Here is a 20,499-nt window from a genome sequence, read left to right on the forward strand (position 1 = left end):
GTGCTCATCCAAATTTGTCTCCTATCTGGTGGGGCTCCAATATTTTCAGATCTTATATTTTGGTCTTTTAAAGCACCTCTGACTATGTCACTCTATGTATATGGTCTTCTTCTGAGTCCTTTTCCTTTTATTCTGTCATCAAATACTTGTTTTGCTAAACTTTCCTGTCATATTATTATATTTTGAAAGCATATGGTGTGAGGTGGTAGTGGCCAAGACAGGATATTTAGTGTGGTGTTGCTACAAACCAAGGAGCACAGAGGGTGAGGAGCATGAGATGTTTAGGCAGTTGAGATTGGCAAGTGCAAGAAGAATGACTGTATGGGAGATTTTAACTACAGCAGTATAAGCTGGAAAAAGGAAAATGCATGTAGTGACAAGGAGATGGAATTTCTAGAATTCTTGAGAGACAAATGTCTTAGGCAACGTGTAATAGAGGGAACAAGAGGTTCAAGAGTTCTGGATTTGGCCATTGAATCAGAAGAGCTGATAATAAGTGAGATGACATTTCTCCCACCAGTTGGAGTGGTTTTGACTTGGAGGATGAATAGACATGCAGGAGTATCAAAGAAAAGGAAACGTATGTGGATAAGGCAGGTGATTATAATAGTCTTAGGTATCAACTAGGGGCAGTTCCATGGAGGGCAGAATTGGAAGGCCACGATATCATTAGTGCTTGGGAAATTGTGAAGGAATATTTGTTAGCAACAACAGTAAGCTGTATTCCACAAGTGAAGAAGTAGACACAATTTGGTGTAAAATGGATGACAAACAATATCAAACAGGAACTGCAGTTGAAAAAGATATTATGGAAGAGATATAAAGAGAGGGGGTTGAGGGCAGATACATGAAGAATATAAGATGCAGGCCAGGAGAGTGACTAGTATGTTGAGGAAGGCAAAACTGGAAGAGAATGGAACTAAGATCAAAGAAAACCCTAGGGAATTTTTTAGCTATGTAGCCAGTAGGAGGAGAAATGATTGTGAAAGAATGACATTGCAGGATAAAAATGGGAATAGAGTGACTGATGCAGAAGACATAGTGGAGGTGTTCAATGAGGACTTTACTGGAGTATTTCATCCTGGAGAAGAAGAAGGTTATAATACTAGAGGGATAGGGTATACTGAGTACTCTGGATGTCAGTAAAGCTGTGGGATTGGATGGTATTTCACCATGGGTTTTGAGAGAATGTGCTAAAGAACTGACAGCCCCATTGACCTGGCTCTTCAATAAAAGTCTGGCAGGAAAGGTACCCAAGGAATGGAAGGAAGGTAAAATAGTGCAACTGCACAAAGGCAGTAGCAGACTGGAAGCATCTAATTATATGCCAGTTTTTGTGTCTTCGGTAGTTGTTAAGGTCTTGGAAAAATTAGTGAGGGACAATATACAGGATTGGGCAGACGAGGGTAATGCTATCTGTGAGAATCAACATGGATTTGTTAAGGGGGCACTCTTGCTTTAGTAATATGATTGCAATTCATAATAAAGTGACAAGAGCAGTTGATGAGGGAAAGGCATATACTGCCATTTTTTTGGATTTTGCAAAGGCATTTGACAGGGTGCCACATGATAAGCTGATATTTAAGTTGCGGCACATGGGTTTAAATGTCGGGGTTGTCTTTATATAAGAGTTTAATATATAATTAAACATGATTTATTATTATTTCCCCCTCCTAGTAATTTAAACATTTCAAATGACTGGGGGGGGGGAGAAAACATCTAAACATATTTTGTAACATATACTCATTCCTGGAAGTATTCAAATCCAGAGTGACAATATTGACTGTGCCTAATGCAATAATATATAATGATTATAATTCTGTTTGACAGTGTCTTAAAGAACAAACTGTAGACCACTCAAAATCTAAGCATTTCAAATCAGTGCTTGCAGCAATAATTCATGTATATCAAAACAACTAAATAGCTATAAGAATCAATGAAAAAGTTACAGAATGGAAATCAATAAACAGAAGAGTCCATCAAGGGTGCCCAATATCACCATTTTTATTTAATATTTATGTAAATGAAATAGTAAAAAAAAATGGAAGAAAAATATAAAATTCAGCATTTAAACTAAATTGGAGAATTATACTTAATACCCTTTTGTTTGCAATGACCAGATAATCATAACAAGAAGTCACGATGAACTCCAGAAATCAATATACTCCTTAAATATAATTGCTTAAGAATTTGGAATGTAAATATCGACAAGCAAAAGAAAAATCATGGCTTGTAAAGGACCATCTCCAGTTAGAAGTAAAATCATGATTGAAAATAAATTTTAGAACAAATGAATGTGCTGTATCATATACAAAAGAAGCTGATATCAAAATTTCAAACTTCATAAAGATAACAAGAATGATCAGTAATATTTTCAAACCTAACCAAGTTCAAAAGCATACAAAAACAGAAGTTTATAAAGTCTTGGCAAGACCTCTAATGTATGAAAGTGAATTATGAACCATAAATACTACAGAAGAAAAATAGAAACTGGAGAAATGACATTCCTACAAAGAACAGTAGGCTATACTCTATGAGACCAAAAAAAAAAAAAAAAAAAAAAACCCAGAAATACATAAAGAACCAAAAATAGACTCAGTACTTGAAAAAGTATACGAAGACTGAAAGAAGTGGGTCGAATATATTGAAAGAATGGAATATCATCCAGTTGGATGATCATAGACGTCAGGGATAACCAAGGAAAAGATGAAATGAGACCAGAAGAACAGGCTATCGGGTCTTAATCCCTGAATGGATGATGATTATGATAATTTCTGTATAATTATCAATATTTTAGCAATTTTTAATAAAAAAAATTTAAAGTTAAGTCATCTAAATAATTAGCTGAATGAAAAGAAAAAACTTACTTGAACGCCTAATTTTTTTTGACATACTGGACATGGGTCAGGATTTGTATTACCATTCTTTCCAAAATCAGCCTAGTTGTATACAAAAAATATGTTATGGATTAATTGGTTCACATATTACTTTGCATTAAAAAAATCAAAACACATGTTAATATGACTACTATTTCATATAATATATATGTAAATACCATAGCTAATTCTTCTGTGATATATCTGGTCAAAATGAGTACAGATGCAGAATATCAGTGAAGAAACAGGAAACAATTGAAAGAGCACTCAAGCTAGATTTGCAGAAGCTTAAAGAAGATGAAGTCAAAACCAATTTCCAACAGAAAATTAGAGTAAAAATAACAGCTGAAAATACAGATATAGAACAAGATATTGAAATAAGCTGGACATACAAGGGAGGTTCCATAAATTTCTGCCCTAACTTTTAGAGGTGATAAGAAAGAACATAACCATATCACTTTTCAACATAGTCTTCCTTTACTTCAACACACTTTTCACATCTTTGAATTAACAGTTCTATGCTCTTAAAAAAATAGTCTGTACTTTTGTCTGCAAAATGGCCTAAAACTGCATCTTTCACCTCATTGTCATCTACAAATTTTCTTCCTTGAAGGTTTTTTTTTAGTTTTAAGAAGAGGTAGTAGTCACTGGGTGCTAGATCTGAGCTGTAGGGTAGGTGTTCAATCTCCACAGTCCTCCACTGCCGCCTTTGCAACAATAGCCATATGGACCGGAGCACTGTCGTGAAGCAGGCAAACACAATGACTCAGCATTCCTCTTTTCTTCTCCTTAATGGCATCATGCAGTTTGTGCAGGAGTGAAGCATAGTATTCTGCTTTCATGGTAGTATTCCTATCCTTGAAGTCAATCAAGAGAATTCCCTGGCAATCCCAAAATATTGTTGCCATGATTTTCTTGGTGGACTGAGTGACCCTGGCCTTTCTCAGCAGTGGTTTGTGGCACTCCAGGGATTCCCTTTCGGAAAGAGGATCATAATAAATGACCATATTTTCAACAGGATGTCAATGGATTCCCCTGGCAAAACTCTAAAAACTTGCAGGAACAGGTTTGTGTTCCTGTAAGACAGTTCATGCCCATGTAAGAGTAAGAGCCCATGGCTGTACCTTCTTTTTGAAGGTAAAAATTGTTTTGCCATACGAAATATCCGGAGCGGAGTACGTGGGCAAAAAGGGCCGTGATGTCATGTGGAAATATGTTCTGTAGTAGCAAGATCGTGTCGTTGATTGGGACATTGGTGAAAAGGGAAGTTATGTCAAAGCTGACTAATAAATCTTGGTCGGTGAGTGTAATGTTTTTGATTTTACTGATGAAATGTTGTGTATTTTTTATGTAGGAAGGGGACTGACCTACCAATTCCTTGAGTGTGGCAGCTAATTTTTTTGCTAAGAGATAATTTGGGCTGTCAATTCTTTCAACGATCGGGTGAAGTGGTGTGCCAGGTTTGTGTATTTTTGGCAGGCCATAAATTCTGGGTGCACGGGCATACTGAGGTATTAATTTTTTTGTCGTTTCTTCGGGCCATGTGTGGACGGATTTGATTAATTCAGTTGTTTTCTTTTTGTTACGTTTTGTGAGGTTGTAGTTAACCTTTTGGTAGGTGTTGTGGTCCGATATTAACTGGTTCATATTTTCAATGTATGTCGTATGGTCTAACAGGACGGTGGAATTGCCTTTATCGGCTTTCGTTATTATAATATCCTGGTTATTTTTTAAGGATTTAAGGGCTAGATTTTCGGTTTTGTTTATGTTGGTGTTTAGTTTTTTGTTAGAATTTAGTATACACGATGTTTCCATTCATATTTTATCAGCCAGAATGGTGGGGAGGGATCGTAAACCTCTCTCGATATGATACACGATATCAAGCTTGTTTACTGACCTCGGAGCAATGGCGTAGTTCAAACCTTTCTTTAGAAGCGAGAGTTCACCTTCGGTCAGAATGTGGTTTGATAGGTTGATAACTGAGCATTGATCCGATGGTAGTTGGTGGCTCCTAACATTGTTTGTGGGCGATTGGTTGCTCCTTATGAAGTCAGTTTGTGGTTGACTGTTCCTTTCGTAATGGCGTCTTGATGATCTTGTGCTTTTCTGTTGTTGTAGGGCTTGAAATTTCATTATTAGTTTTTCTTTATTTTTCAGTAGTGAGTGCTTGGCCGAGTCATCAGTGATTCTATCAAGAATCTCCCAAATTTCTGGAATAACGTAGTCAGATAATTCAAATTTAAGTTGTAGAACTTTGTTTTGGGTGGATGCTAGATTTTTACGTGCCTCGTGGATTTGTTCTGGTAACAAGGCATTTTCCAAACGGGCATAAATACGGAGCGCTTTGGTTGATTTAAACTTCTTCTTTAGTTTAATGCAGTTAGGAATTATGTTGCTGTCTCTACATCTTTTCAAAAAGGCTAGTCGATTCGTTAATAAAGAAATACGTATCTTCAGCTTACAGTAGAGGCTGCACTGCTTGTGGGTCACATCTCCATGGATTATGATGATTGGTGAGCCCATGGTACAGCCATGGGCTCACCACTTTCTCCCCCAATAGCTAACTTTTATATGGAAGACTTTGAGCAACGTGCTCTAGAGACAGCATGTCTAAAGCCCAAAATTTGGCTCAGATACGTCGAAGATATTTTCGCCATTTGGCCCCACGGCCGCGAAGCTCTAAATACATTCCTTAGCCACCTAAAGAAACAACACAAATGTATCCAATTCACCATTGAAATGGAAAAAAACGACTCTCTTCCTTTCTTAGACACACTTGTCACACGTCTTCCCTCTGGCTGTCTCTCCTTCTCAGTTTACTGCAAACCTACACACACACAGGCCAATACATACACAAAAATTCTTACCACCACCCAACACAAAAATTAGGTGTCTTAAGCACCCTTAAACACAGAGCCTTAACTATTTGTTCGAATGAACAGGCTCTAAACCAAGAATACAAAATCATCAACCAAACATTTATCAAAAATGGATACAATAAAAAAACTATTCACAAGATCCTCCATAAAGATACCAGTAAGAACAAAAAAGATTTCAAGAATGCCATTGCCATTCCTTATGTTAGAGGCATTTCTGAAAAAATAGACAGAACACTTCGCAAATACAACATTAAAACCACCTTTAAACCCCCAAATAAGCTAAGACACCTACTCAGTTCCTCTAAAGATCCTCTTCCACACCTAGCACACCCAGGGGTATACAAAATACACTGCACATGTAACATACCATACATAGGGGAAACAGGGCGAACTATTCCAATCAGACAAGACGAACACAAACAACACATTAAATACCTCCACTTCGGTAAAACAGGCCTTTCTGACCATGCACTCCAAACATACCATAGAACTAACTGGAAAAATACCAAGTCCCTACACCACACCAAAACCTGGTTTGAGAGAAAATTTAAAGAGTCTTGTGAAATGCTCAAACACAACCCAAATCTCAACAAAAATGATGGCCTCACCATTTCAAGAATGTGGAGGACCCATCTACAACCTGTATAACATCCTAAACTAGCATTAGAAAAATTCCCACTACAAGAAGACAACCTGGTGACCTGGTGAAGTGTTTAGAACATTCAATAGCAACTGAAAGAAATCATTTTGTAACTATCCAGAATATTAATACATGAGGACTCTAACAGTTTATTGTAGTTGCATTTATCTATTTATAATATATATATAATTTATTTTTATTATTTTTTTTTTATAATTTTATTTCTTTATTTATTTATTTTTGTTTTTCCTTTCTATCACTAGAGGTCAGGCTAGAAAAAAGATTTATTAACTACGTAGATTTAGTTTACTGATATAGAAAGCATGAGCATGTAGCTTGGTTCTGTATATAGTTGTATTCTTCCGATGATGACCTCGATATAGAGGTCGAAACGTCAAGTTTTATTTTATTTGTAATTAATAAAATAATCTGTTCAACACGTGTGTTTTTGAGTCCGTAAATCTACAAATATGAGTGCTGATCACCGTGTAACCCTAAAAGAAAGAATTTAATCTGTTGGTAACTTCTACAGGCCAAGAAGTGACTCTCTTAAGGAGCCTGTGAAGTTTTCTAATTTGAGAGTTGGTGGGATTGTAATTGATAGGGAGATAAGTGGCCCGATCTAATAGAAGAGCATTCAGCTTACCTGTGTAGTCCTTTTGGTTAAGTACTACAGCTGCATTTCCCTTATCCGCTTTGGTGATAACTAATTCTTTATTATTCTTCATTTCGTGTAGAGCTTTATATTCTTTGTTTGATATGTTGGTTTTTGGTGGTCTTGCTTTGGAAAGGACACAGGCTACCTCCAGTCTTACACAGTTGGCGACTTGATGTGGAAGGTGGCGGATTCCGCGCTCGATCTGGATCATAATATCCTCATTAGGTATTTTATTGGGAGCAATGGCGAAGTTGTGTCCACGTGACAGCGCATTGAGTGCTTCAGGCTTCAAGGTGACTGAAGAAAGGTTGATTACCGTGTTGGTAGCAGGTTTTGGAAAGACGGTAGAGTTCTTTTTTAATTTTTAGAACTTTTTCATCTGTCGGCCTCATATTTTTTTAAATTCTTTTTCGGCAGCAGTACATGAGACATCATGTAAAATCGACCAAAGTTCGTGGTTCAAAGTGCGCGAAAGCTCATCTTCGACGGCACGAATAGCTTCGTTAATGTCCGCTAAGAGCGACCGCGTGGCGGTGATTTGTTCGCGTAGCAACGCGTAGCTAGCGAGGTTATATATTCGGAGAGCTTATTGTGACACAAACCGGTGCTTAAATTTTACACAGTTCGGGATTACTTTATTATCCCGGCAGCGTTTCAGGAACGCTAGACGATTTAATTGTCTAGACAGCTTCAATTTCAATTTACCGTATTGGCGGGCCTTCCGTGCGATTGTATCTCCGTGGATGATGTTGATTCTCGTAGACAGGCTTATACGTTGGTTACGCATTATTAAAACACTTAAGGAATAGAACAACGTAGTTAAGGATATAAATTAAATTAAACTTTAATAAATATTTTCCGATATTTCGGCAACGTCACATTGCCATTTTCTAAAGGAACTTACAAAAAAGTTACGTGCACATAGGTACTACAACACAGAAACTAGGAATGAACTGATGAAGCTATTGTTCTCCTACCAGTCCTGATGGTGCCCTCTAGCGGGCTAAGTAGGCGTTCTTGGCCATTGGGCTGAAGGTCTGCAGATGTAGGCCTCCAAAATTTGGGGCAGTCGCATACAACCAAATTTGTTGAGGTTTGGAGAATTTCTTAGGGCTGAGGCTGATTCCATAAAGAGTCTTTCGAATTTGTATTTGCTACGGTGTATCACTGTAGCTTTCTTCCACCGTATTCTGTGGCGTGTATCCAGAGCATGGTCCGCAAGCCCAGAATGACCGTATCTGTGAAAACAGATGTAGTCCTTGTGTTCCAAAATTCTGATATTCGCTGTCCTGCCTGTTTGGCCAAAGTAAGACAGTTTACAACTGCAAGGGACCTGGTAAACACCAGGTAGGTCTAGGGGAAGTGGTTGGTCTTTAGTAAACACCTACCTGGTGTTTACCAGGTCCCTTGCAGTTGTAAACTGTCTTACTTTGGCCAAACAGGCAGGACAGCGAATATCAGAATTCCTGGTAAACACCAGGTAGGTCTAGGGGAAGTGGTTGGTCTTTAGTAAACACCTACCTGGTGTTTACCAGGTCCCTTGCAGTTGTAAACTGTCTTACTTTGGCCAAACAGGCAGGACAGCGAATATCAGAATTTCGGAACACAAGGACTACATCTGTTTTCACAAATACAGTCATTCTGGGCTTGCGGACCATGCTCTGGATACACGCCACAGAATACGGTGGAAGAAAGCTACAGTGATACACCGTAGCAAATACAAATTTGAAAGACTCTTTATGGAATCAGCCTCAGCCCTAAGAAATTCTCCAAACCTCAACAAATTTGGTTGTATGCGACTGCCCCAAATTTGGGAGGCCTACATCTGCAGACCTTCAGCCCAAAGGCCAAGAACACCTACTTAGCCCGCTAGAGGGCACCATCAGGACTGGTAGGAGAACAATAGCTTCATCTCTTCATTCCCAGTTTCTGTATTGTAGTGTCTACGTGCACGTAACTTTTTTGTAAGTTCCTTTAGAAAATGGCAATGTGACATTGCCGAAATATCGGAAAATATTTATTAAAGTTTAATTTAATTTATATCCTTAACTACGTTGTTCTATTCCTTAAGTGTTTTAATAATGCATAACCAACGTATAAGCCTGTCTATGAGAATTGGTATACTTAGAATTTTTCAAAGGCCTTTGATAGACTGAAACATAACAACCTTAGTAGCTAAACTGAAATAGATGGGATTAGATAACAGACTAGTAAGTCAGATAGGTGATTGGCTGTCAGACAGATATCAGCAGGTTGTATATGGAGGAGTGGTATCCCAAAAGAGGAGTGCCACAGGGATCTGTTTTGGGTCATTATTGTTTAATGTGTATTAATGACATTGGAAATGGTTTAACTGGAGATATGCAGCTGTTTGCCAATGATGCAAAGTTGGAAAGGACTATGAGAAGCAGAGCAGATGTTGTGGTCTTGCAGGAGGACCTAAATAGATTAAAATTATGAACTGTGAATTGGTGAGCGGACAAATGACTGGAGCTATCAATTTAATTTGCAAAGTGCAATGTCTTGAAATTTGGTAGGCAAGGTGGGGATGCAAGGTATAAAATTAATGGACAAATTTTGAACAAGGTGGAAGAGATGAGAAACCTGGGAGTGACAGTGCACAGAGACTTGAAGTTTAGGGGTTCATATTGCTAAATCGTAAGAACATCCCAACACATGATGGTAATAATGAGAATGACATTGGCATAAAGAAGCAAAGAGGTTATGGTTTCCTTGTATAAAGCTTTGATCAGTGGAGACATGCAGTCTGCTGCACACAGATTTGGTTGTCTGTTTTTCAAGGGGGGGGGGTAAGGATGTATTGGAAATGTTTTACCAAGGTAGTGTCACATCTATGGAATGCCAGATACAAGGAGAGATTGAGGGAATGTAATTTACACAGCCTTGTGAATAGAAGTAAAAGAGGGGATGTGACTGAGACATATAAGTTGGCGAGAGTTTGTTACCAGATTAGTGTGGAGAAGATATTTCATAGAGTAGAGTGACACTAGAACTGGAGGCCATCCATGGAAGCTGTATAAGGAGGGTGTGAGCAGGGGAATGAGAAGCAGGTTCTTTGCACAAGGAGTGACTGATGAGTAGAATGCATTGCCTGAAAGTGTAATTAGTGCAGAAAGTGTGAATGGGTTGAAGAAACAGTTCAATGAGCTTTTCATACGAGAGAGCATAGACCTCCTGTGATGAATCCTTTGACTCCATGTAGATCAAATGTTAATAATAATAATTCCTGCAGAGTTATTGAAAGAAGGAGGAAGGAAACTAGGAGACAAAATTTACAAATTTATAACCATATGATAAAAAGAGCCATTTATTGAGAAGATAACTGTTGTCTACCAGAGAGGTATATCGGGCATTTTATATTCTCTCTCTCTACCATGTGTATTCAAGTCAAAACATTCATTGGAAGATTAAAGTGCAAATATTCAGATTGATAATTTGCCCAATGGTTACCCATAAATGTGAAACCTGGATATTTGCAGCAAGGGTGGATGATATGATTTCAGCTTTTGAAAAGAAAAAGCCTTATATCTGGTCCAGTGAATGATAACAGTCTCTAGAACATCAGATATAACCAAAAAGTTGCAATGGGAAGGACAAGTTTTTTGAAGAATGACTGTATTCCTAAGAAGTATTAATAGTAACATTTTGGTAAAAAGACTAAAGGAAAACCAAGAATAAGATTACAATGACATTTGTTAAGGTACATTATGGTACGATGTCCCAACTGGAAAAGCATGGTTTTGGATAGATAGGATAAGGGGTTAGAAATTTAGGAGGTGGTTAGCATGAGATTATAGAATGAGAGAACAGATGTGGAAGACAAACAGGAAAATGGGGAGACTCAGGGTACACAGAGGAACACAGCGTGAGAAAGGTTGATGCTCCAAGAGGATGTGAATGCCTGTGTAGACAAAAAGGGAAGGGGATGACCTGGGATGTAGGGAAAACAGTTAGATTTGTAGTTTCTGGGATGAGTTAGGAGAAATAGAAATGCTTTGAGGAAAGAATGGCGAAGTCACATCTAATAAGTAGTATCAGTGAAACTTATTATAGATCCAGGAATGAGCTGTTATCTTTGTATAAGAATGCTAGAAGTATCAGAAACAAGGGAAATGAAATGGTTACATTAATTCAGTTAGTTCATCCAAAAATTGTTGAAATAAGTGAAGTGAGACATGGTTGGATGAGGATGACATTCTCATAGGAACAGAGACAGAAGGGTATGATGTATTTTTTTTAAGACAGAAAGGATAAAAAGGGAGGTGGAGCACTATTGATGATAGAAAAAGAGTTATGTCAATACAAGGTAGAAGAGATGCAGAGGAGAAATAGTGGTAGTGGTTCAGTATGGTATGAGATAGAGATGAATAGAATGAAATACTTTGTTCGATGTTGCTATAGACCTGATAATGTGTGTGTGTGGGGGGGGGGGAGTGACCAGGAAATGTATAAGCAAATTAGCCATGCAAATGGGAAAAGGGTGATCGTTATGGGTGATTTTATTTATGGCAATATAGACTGGGATGTCAAGATAGCAACTGGAAGTAAAGAAAATGAGTTTCTTGTTTCTGATGGATAACTATCTCAGGCAGTATGTAACAGAGGGTATGCAATTATTGAGGATCTTGGATTTGATCATCTCATCAGAGGATTTTATTATAAATGAGATGTCAAATCACCCTCCAGTTGGTGAGAGTGAACATGAAGTGATTACCTGGGTGGTTGCCAACTTTGTGATGGCTTCCGTGAGGAAAGGTTATATGTAGAACTACATATAACCTTTTGATTGTGAGCTGTTGATTATGAGAAGCTCAGGAGACAGCTTGAAGCTGTAGTATGGAATGAGGAGTTGGATGGAAAAGAGATCAATGCTACTTGGGTGATATTCAAGAATTATCTAGTCGAAGCAATGTCTAAATGTATTCCAAAGGTCAGAACGTTAAATAAGGTAAGTGTGAAATGGATGAACGAAGAGATTAAGAAGCATGCAATACAGAGAAAAAAGGCATATGGAAGAGCAAAAGAGAAGTGGTCATAGTCAATTCCATTAGGAATACATAGAACAAGCAGGGAGGGTGACTTGGTTGGTTATGGTAGCAAAAGCTCAGTATAAGCAGCAGTTAGCTAATGAAGTAAAAAAAAAATCCTAGGGATTTCTTTCGATATATAGCCAACAAAAAAAAAAAAAAAAAAAAAAAAAAAAAAAAGAGGAATGATCATGGTTGGATGGCATTGATTTGGGCAAAATAGTATTAGAACAACTGTTGCAGAGGATATATCTGAGATATGTAATGAGCAGTTCATAAAAGTCTTTCATCCTAATGAATGTGACATCATGGTGAGTTTGAGAGCAGTGAATGATGATGAGGAGAGACTGACCGTGAATGAGGAAGAAGTATACAGGGAATTAAGCAAACTTGATATTAATAAGGCTGTGAGACTTGATAATATATCACTGCATATTTTGCAGGAATTTGCCAAGGAGTTGACATGTGCATTGACATATTTGTTTAATATGAGTCTTATATTGGGTCAAGTTCCAAAAGAGCAGAAGGAAGGCAAGACTGTACTGCTTCATGAATAGGGGACAGAATTCAGGCATCAAATTATAGGACAATCTGTGTGTCAGGTGTTGTGGTTAAAGTGCTGTCAAAGCTGGAGAGAATTAGGGTCCAGAATTAGGTTGACAATGACGGTATTATCTTTGATGGACAGCACAGATTTGCTAAAGGGAGATCATGTTTTAGTAAATGTTTTTAATCTACTTATTTATTACAATAAAATTACAGCAGTGTTGGATGTGGGAGATGGATATACAGTAGTACTTACACTTTGCAAAGGCTTTTAATAGATTACCACTGTCTGATAGGTATCAACATGTGGTGTATGGGTGGAGCGATATCCCAGAAGAGGAAAGTTACTAACAGTATTGCTCAGGGGTATTATGTTTTAGGGAGCACTGCTGTTTAACCTGTATGTTAATGATATAGGAGAAGATTCGAATGGGGATATATATATAGAGTTGTTTCCATATGATAGGACAAACTATGAGGAGTAGAGCAGATGTTTTTAGCCTTACAAGAAGACTTAATGGACTGACTGAATGGGCACAGAAGTGGGGATGCCAGTTCAATGTTGCAAAATGTAGTCAATTTTAAAATTTGGAAAACAAAGATGGGATGTGGAATTTACTCCTTGAAAGGATATATTGTTTCGGGTGAAGTAAATAAGAGATCTTTTGGTGATGGTAGATAAGGATCTAAAATTTAGAAGGCACACTTCCAAAATATATAGGAAATAGGATAGCAGGAAGAGGGTTGATAGGATACAGACATATAAGTTGGTAAGGCATTGTTATAGGATTAACGTTGAAGCAATTTTCATAAAATGGTGGGATAATGGGGGAGAATAAGAAGTCATCCCTGGAAGCTGTATAAGGAGGGTGTGAGCAAGGGAGTAGGAAACAGGTTTTTTGCATGGAGAGTTGTGAATGATTGGAATGCATTGCCTGAGAGTGTGGCATCTGCAGTGAATTTGAATGTGCTTAAAGCAAGGTATGATGAGTTGTGTGTATGACAAAACGGACCTCCTACATGAGTCTGTGACTCCATGTTGTCTTAGGATAATAATAATAATGTACTATATGCTACCAACCTTTTGTAGGTGCAATTCATATTTAAAAAAAAAAACTTCCATTCTCAGATGTTTATAATGGCATGCATTATGGGAAGGATCTAGTTTCAACTTTTATTGAGGTCTCATCAATGAAAGTGCTGAGAAAAAGTTTAGATTTCACATATTTGCATATAGAAATGTTTTCTTTTTTTTTTCATGTGAATTTCACCCATAAACAGCTGTTAGCATATGGCAGGGGAGATTGAGACAGCCTTCCTATGCCCTCCCCCTCACCAGTAGTGTTACCCTGTAGTACATTGCTGGTGCTTCAGACAAAAGAAGCTCCAGAGATGAATCACAGGTAACATGAAGCTAATGTCTCAAACAAGGCATCCAAATGTGCCAAGCCTCCTGGACCACATACAGCAACTATGATGAATACAAAACTTAAAAATCTCCATGCAGGCTCAAATGTCGCCCAGAATAACAAAGATTGCGTTGCTTGTTTGGGGGGAGCGCAAGCTTCAAAAAATAAGTTACAGTCCTCTAAACAACATTCTCTCAAGATAAGTTCCTTAAACATAGTCATCAGCAAAATAACCAAAGACAAAGCAGTTGTTGTCTTGGCTCTCCAGGAAACCCATGTACCTGACATAGCCCTCAATAAACTAAAGATCCCAGGCCTAATTCTCGTGTTTTATAACTGCCATCCCAAGCATGGCCTGGCCTCAAGGACAAAACCCAATGTGTACCTGATGCAGAATACTCCACAGGTATTAAAGTTCAAAAGATCACCATCTACAATGCTACAAACCACCATCTCAATCCTGGCCTCATCAGATGGACCGACCACCACCTCACCCTGCTATTTACTTCAACTTTCTCATCACACCATGTGGGGCTATTCCTATAACAACCAGGACGATAATAAACTAATTAACTGGAGAGAAACATATAACCTGTATTTGATTTACGATGCCAAGCAGAAAGTCACTCTCCACTTAGCCAGATGGAACAGAACCTAAACCCCAGATCTGTGCATAGTCTTTAAAGACTCTGAAGACCACCCTCTGACAGCAACCAGAACCATCCTCAACAGATTCCCTAATAGTCAGCATTGTCCTACACTAATAGAGACATGCACATGAATCCCAGTCATCAGTGAAACACCAATCACTAGATGGAACTTTTGCATCTAGTGATTGGTGGAGTGTCACATACCACTACCAACTGGAATGCATTTCAGAAACAAATCCGAGCAAACCATTAGAGCAATTCCACTCACCCACTCCTAATTGCTATCCAAGATTATATCCGGCGCCTGTGTGCAAAATTTTAGTTGTCACCCCTATACCCCCTCTCCCCAATAAAAAATCACTTTATAAAAACATATCTGTGAGTTAAAATGAAATATGAAATATATTAATTATAAGTTTATTGAACAAAAAGCAGAAATTACAAAAAAAATATATAAAAAACAATAAACATACAAGAAGGGTACAAAAACAACAAAAATAATTTGAAAAAAAAAATAAAGTAAATAAATAATAAGATAAATATATAATAGTAACTTATAAGTATATAAAATAGTAATATATTAAACATTCTGGGGTAAAGAAATAGTTAAATATTTAAACAGAAAGAAAAATCACTTAGTGAATTGAACTTTTCTACTTTTCATTAATGAAAATTCTTGAATAATATCATGTATATCAAGTTGATCCAAAATATCTGACTCTATTGATATAATGGCAAGATTTGAAAGTCTGTCTTGTACCATAGTAGCGCAAGTATTTTTTAATAGTTTTAAGTTTAGAAAAGGACTGTTCTGCAGATGCTACAGATACCGGTAATGACAAAAGAATCCGAAGAGCAATTGTAAAGTTAGGATAAACTGTGATTAAGTCATTTGAATAAATATACTGAATTATCTAATATATATATATTGATGGCCTTGCTGGCCGAGTGGTTAGTGTATCCGCTCTCCAACCAAAAGGCTGCGGGTTCAAATCCAAACATGGGCATGGATGCTTGTGTCTGCAGAAATACTAGTGGTGGCGGTGGTCGACGGTAGATGGCGTTGGTATATTTGCGATCAGTTGGTGGATTGAATAGCAGAGACAGGGTTGTAGAGCAGGTGTTTTCCCTCAATGAGTCCTTGGACTACCTGGAGGTGTCAAACAATAGTAATAATAATTATTATTATTACAGGTGACTCCAGGGAGTCCTTAGACTCATCGAGGGAGGCCCTAAAAATCATGTCCACACAACTATACGATATTCTCACAGTATCTATCATACCTTGCCTTGAACTCACTACCATCATAGCACCCACAACAGACTCTGGCAGCTTATTCCACTCATTTACCACTCTAAAAGAAAAGAACCCAGCTCTAACACCCCTGCTAACCACACTCTTACCCAGCTTCCATAGGTGTCCCCTAGTTCTCCCACCACCAGTCCTGATCTCAAAAATATCCTCTAAATTAATCCTATAGAAACCCTTTAGTAATTTGAATGTCTCAATCATATCTCCCCTTTTCTGCCTTTCAACTAATTTCTGCAACCCACAAATCTTCAACCTGTTCTCATATAGTTCATTCCATAGACCCACTATCATCTTAGTCACTCGCCTCTGGATCCTCTCCACCTCCTCCCCATCAAGAAGGAACCAAGGTGACCAAATCTGGGCACAGTAGTTGAGATGAGGCATATCAAGGCTCGGTACAGAGTTACGATAACTTGCTTGTCTCTGCTCGTCAAGGTATTTTTCAATAACCAAGTGAGTTGAAGAGCTGATTTAGCTACTTTTGCAATGTGCCCCCTAAACTTCATCTCCCTATCCACCAACACTCCCAAGTCCCTGGCCTCATCAATCTCCTGGAGTACAGTTCCACCAATGTGGTATACTGCTGCTAATCTTTTCACCCCAAAATGCATAACTTACATTTTGTCAAATTAAATTGACATCCATTCTCCTTAGCCCAGAACTCCAATCTATCCAAGTCGTCCTGCAAGATTTTGACATCTTCTGCATTCACTATCGCTCTACCCAACTTTGCATCATCAGCGAACAAATGAACTGTTCCTCTTAGATCTTTCCTTATATCATTAATGAACAAATTAAACAGCAGTGGTCCAAGAACAGAACCCTGTGGCACACCACTAGTCACAGGCCATCTTTCGGACTCTACTCCTGAATCAACTACTCTTTGATATCTCTCCATCAACCACCCACCTATCCATCTCACCAACCTTGTATCCATTCCCATATGTTGTAGTTTACGGATTAGAATTCCATGTGGTATCCTGTCAAACACCTTTGCCAGGTCCAGCAGCATCAATGTAAACCCATTATCCTTATCCAGTTCAGCCGTCACCTTGTTATAAAACTTGAGCAAGTTACTGAGGCATGATCTACCCTTCACAAAGCCATGCTGTCCCCCGTACAGTACCTTATTTTCATCAATCCATTCCTGAATTTTTCCCTTGATTACTTTCTCCAAGGCCTTGACAACGACTCCAGATGTGCCGATTGGCCGGTAATTTGCAACCGTAGTCTTGGCTCCTCCTTCATGCAGTGAAACTATTTTCCCCTCTTTCCACCTTCGGGACTAAACCAGACCCGAGACTCAGATTAAACAACATGGTCAAGGGCACTGATAATTCCTTAGCCGCTTCACGCAAGACTCATACCGGTATACCATCCAATCCCACAGATGTATTCACATTAAGGTTCTGTAATAAACTATTCACCTCCACTTCATTCATCACAATTCCCATATAAACTAATGGTTCCTTTATTTTTTCACTGTCACCACCTGGATGATATACTTTTGCAAAGTGCTCGCTCAGTAACTCCACTATATCGACTGATTCAGTGACCTCCTTACCATCGTCATTCCTTAAAATCATTTTGCCATGTACAGTTTTTTCTTGCTTGCAGCATATTGAAAGAACTGTTTGGGATTCTCTTTAGCTTGCATAGCTAGTTTCCTTTCATAATCCGCTTTTGCTTTTTTTACCACACTCATTACCCTTCGGGCGTGCACTTTATACCGTTCGTGTGCCTGCAGGTCACCCCTTTCTTTAAATTCCCTCCACAGTTGTTTCTTTTTTTGTAGCTCAAGCTTAATGGTGCTATTCATCTATTTAACCCCTACTTGTTTTACTATTCAGAACCTAGACATAGAATCAGCCATAACTTCCTGTAAATGCTCCTTGACCACTTCCCATGCTCTATTGACATCCAGCCCTTGTGGATATGTCCAGTATATGTGGTAATTCCACATATAACCTGTCTTAATCAAAAATTCCACACCTTTAGCCACCTCCCAGGTCAAGACCTTATGATCACTCTCACCAATAGATGGCAACATGGGCATATTCATTATAGTCAAATTCTGAGATGCTATTGCCAGGTCAAGCACTCTCACACCCCTAGTATTTTCAATTACATGCTGTCTCAGATAGTTATCCGTTAATAATTGAATAAAATCCATTTCCTTCCTCACATGTGTCCTCTCCTCCTTCCAATCAATGTTACCATAATTGAAATCCCACATAATAATTACCCTCCTTCCACTCATTTCATCAATTTGTTTATGCATACTATCTCCACCATCTATTCCATCACCTGGTCTATAGCAGCACCCAACTGTATATTTTATTTTGCCAGTCTCAATCTCACACCAAACAGCCTCAAATGAGCTCTTTTCACTATCCTGCGATACAACTTCAATTCTCCTTGGCTGCAGTTCATCAGCTCTCATCAATAACACCCCTCCCCCCATTTTATTCTCTCTGTCCCTCCTAAACACACTATAACCTACACATTCTATCCCACTAACTATATCATCTTCCGTCAGCCATGTTTCACTAATGCCAATAACCTATGGCCAGGAAGAGCCAATCAAGGCCAAAATTTCTTCCTTCTTGTTCCTAATACTCCTGGCATTAGTATACATGAAATGCAGTGATCCCTTTGTCCCACCCCTATCTTGATGAGTTATTCTAAATATCCCATTACCATTTTTTGTCCTTAGTACTGGCTCGGGTTCATTATATACCTTCTTACACTCAACTGTCCCACTGATGTCCGCATATCCATCCCCCCCCCCCCTCCTTGGTAGTTCTAGTTTCCCTGGTTCTGTACATCCATTTTCACTTCATTCAGCAACACTTTTTCCAGTCTCCGCACACCAAATCCATTCAAATGCAGGCCATCCATCTTGTATAAATCCTTTCGCCAATCAAACTCATTCAACATGTTCACGATTTCCACACCACACCGTCTGCATAACCTGCGCATAATGTCGTTTGCGATTATGGCCCTCCTTCTAAACTCCTCTCTGTCATACTGCAGCAACAGACTCACCATTCTAACTCTGTCACTCTTTTCTTTTGCTACCTGTAACAATACTTTCAAGTCCTCTCTCATAAAAAATTTGTGAGAAAAAACAAAGTCATTCATACCTGCCACAACTATCAATTCTTTCACCCTCTGTTTTTGCGCTCTAATACTCTCACTTAAATCCTTAAATTTCACACCCGGTAAGTACGATTTAGTTAAACTCCCATCTATCACTCCTCTTAATAACGAGTCATAATAATAATAATAATAATAATAATATATCATTTTTAAAATTAGAAATAAATGGTTGACAGTGTAAAATTTCTTCGCATAAATCATCTGTGTCAATGTCTGAATGATTCTCATGTGTTAATTTTTGTTGTAACTTTTTACAACAAGATAATAAATATTCTTTATTTTGTGAAATACTTAACAAATACAAAAACTGAAAGGAATTCATATATTCTTATAAAGTAAATCTTTCCTTCAAAGATTGTAATATTTGATCTATTATGCAGAGGAAAAAAATTACTTTAAATGAAATTTCAGGATCTACTATATTTTCATTTTCATGTTCGTAATCAAATTGTGTTGTCTTTTTATGTTGCCTTAGTGGTCTACTACTACAAAATACAGATTCTGCATCAAATTTTGCTGCAATTAATTTTAGCTTTCTACAATTTCTTCAGTGGCGAATTTTCCATGCTTGCTGCGCAAGCTCATTAATTGAGAAAGAAGTAATATTTATTTGTTAATAAATGTATGCATTTATATTTAGACTTTTATTTGTGTAGACAGAAGGCGTCTTAAGCTTGCGCAGCAATAATTGAGCTTTGTGTTGTGTATCGAAGGCCGATGCTTGCTCGGTTGTAGGAGCTTCCAGGTCCTCACTGCAGCACTGTGATTTCATGCGCATAAATACTTAAGCCCCATAAGAGGGGGGGGGGGCTCAACTCGCCCCAATAGGGACTTGGGAGGAAACTTCATACGACTAAATAAATAAAACTACATAAATGGAGGCTGTTAGACCACCCTTATTGTGATTGTTCTCCCGTAGCTCAGACAATTACTCATATTGTGAACGACTGCTCAAGGTGCCAACTGTGGTGGCCTGCAGGACATCCAAAATGTGAGGATGAGGCCTTGGATTGGCTTTCCAGACTGGACATTGACCTGTGTATTCCTTTTGCCATAAAATAAATAAATAAAGCATATGGAAAATTACAGTATTAGTATCATGAGTGTTTGTTCAGGCTTAGGAAAAATATGGACGAAAATAAGAAGTTAATTTACTTTCAGCCATAGTGAAAAATCTCTTAACAACTATCTCATCTTCACGTTTAATGGAATGAAAACAACACAACGAAAATAATTCAACACAGGTTTAATAGTTCAAATATTTTGTATCTGTCACAAAATCATCATTTGGGATGCAATATACAGGAATACCTAGATTA

At 38.1% G+C, this 20,499-nt stretch overlaps 1 protein-coding gene across 2 annotated transcripts in view; it reads right to left on the reverse strand.

Moving 5' to 3' along the window:
* The window catches only part of LOC150104679 (E3 ubiquitin-protein ligase SHPRH), a 674,750-nt gene that overhangs the window by 132,449 nt on the left and 521,802 nt on the right, over positions 1 to 20,499 (reverse strand). For both annotated transcript variants that reach the window (XM_090395874.1, XM_090395873.1), the window contains one exon: positions 2,868 to 2,939. In XM_090395874.1, coding sequence (XP_090252000.1) covers positions 2,868 to 2,939 — 72 coding nt within the window. The remainder of the gene's footprint in view (positions 1 to 2,867; positions 2,940 to 20,499) is intronic.

Source organism: Typopeltis vanoorti, chromosome 7 (genome assembly GCF_054136105.1).
Source record: "Typopeltis vanoorti isolate ZY-2024b chromosome 7, IOZ_Tvanoo_1.0, whole genome shotgun sequence".
Classification (NCBI taxonomy): domain Eukaryota; kingdom Metazoa; phylum Arthropoda; class Arachnida; order Uropygi; family Thelyphonidae; genus Typopeltis; species Typopeltis vanoorti.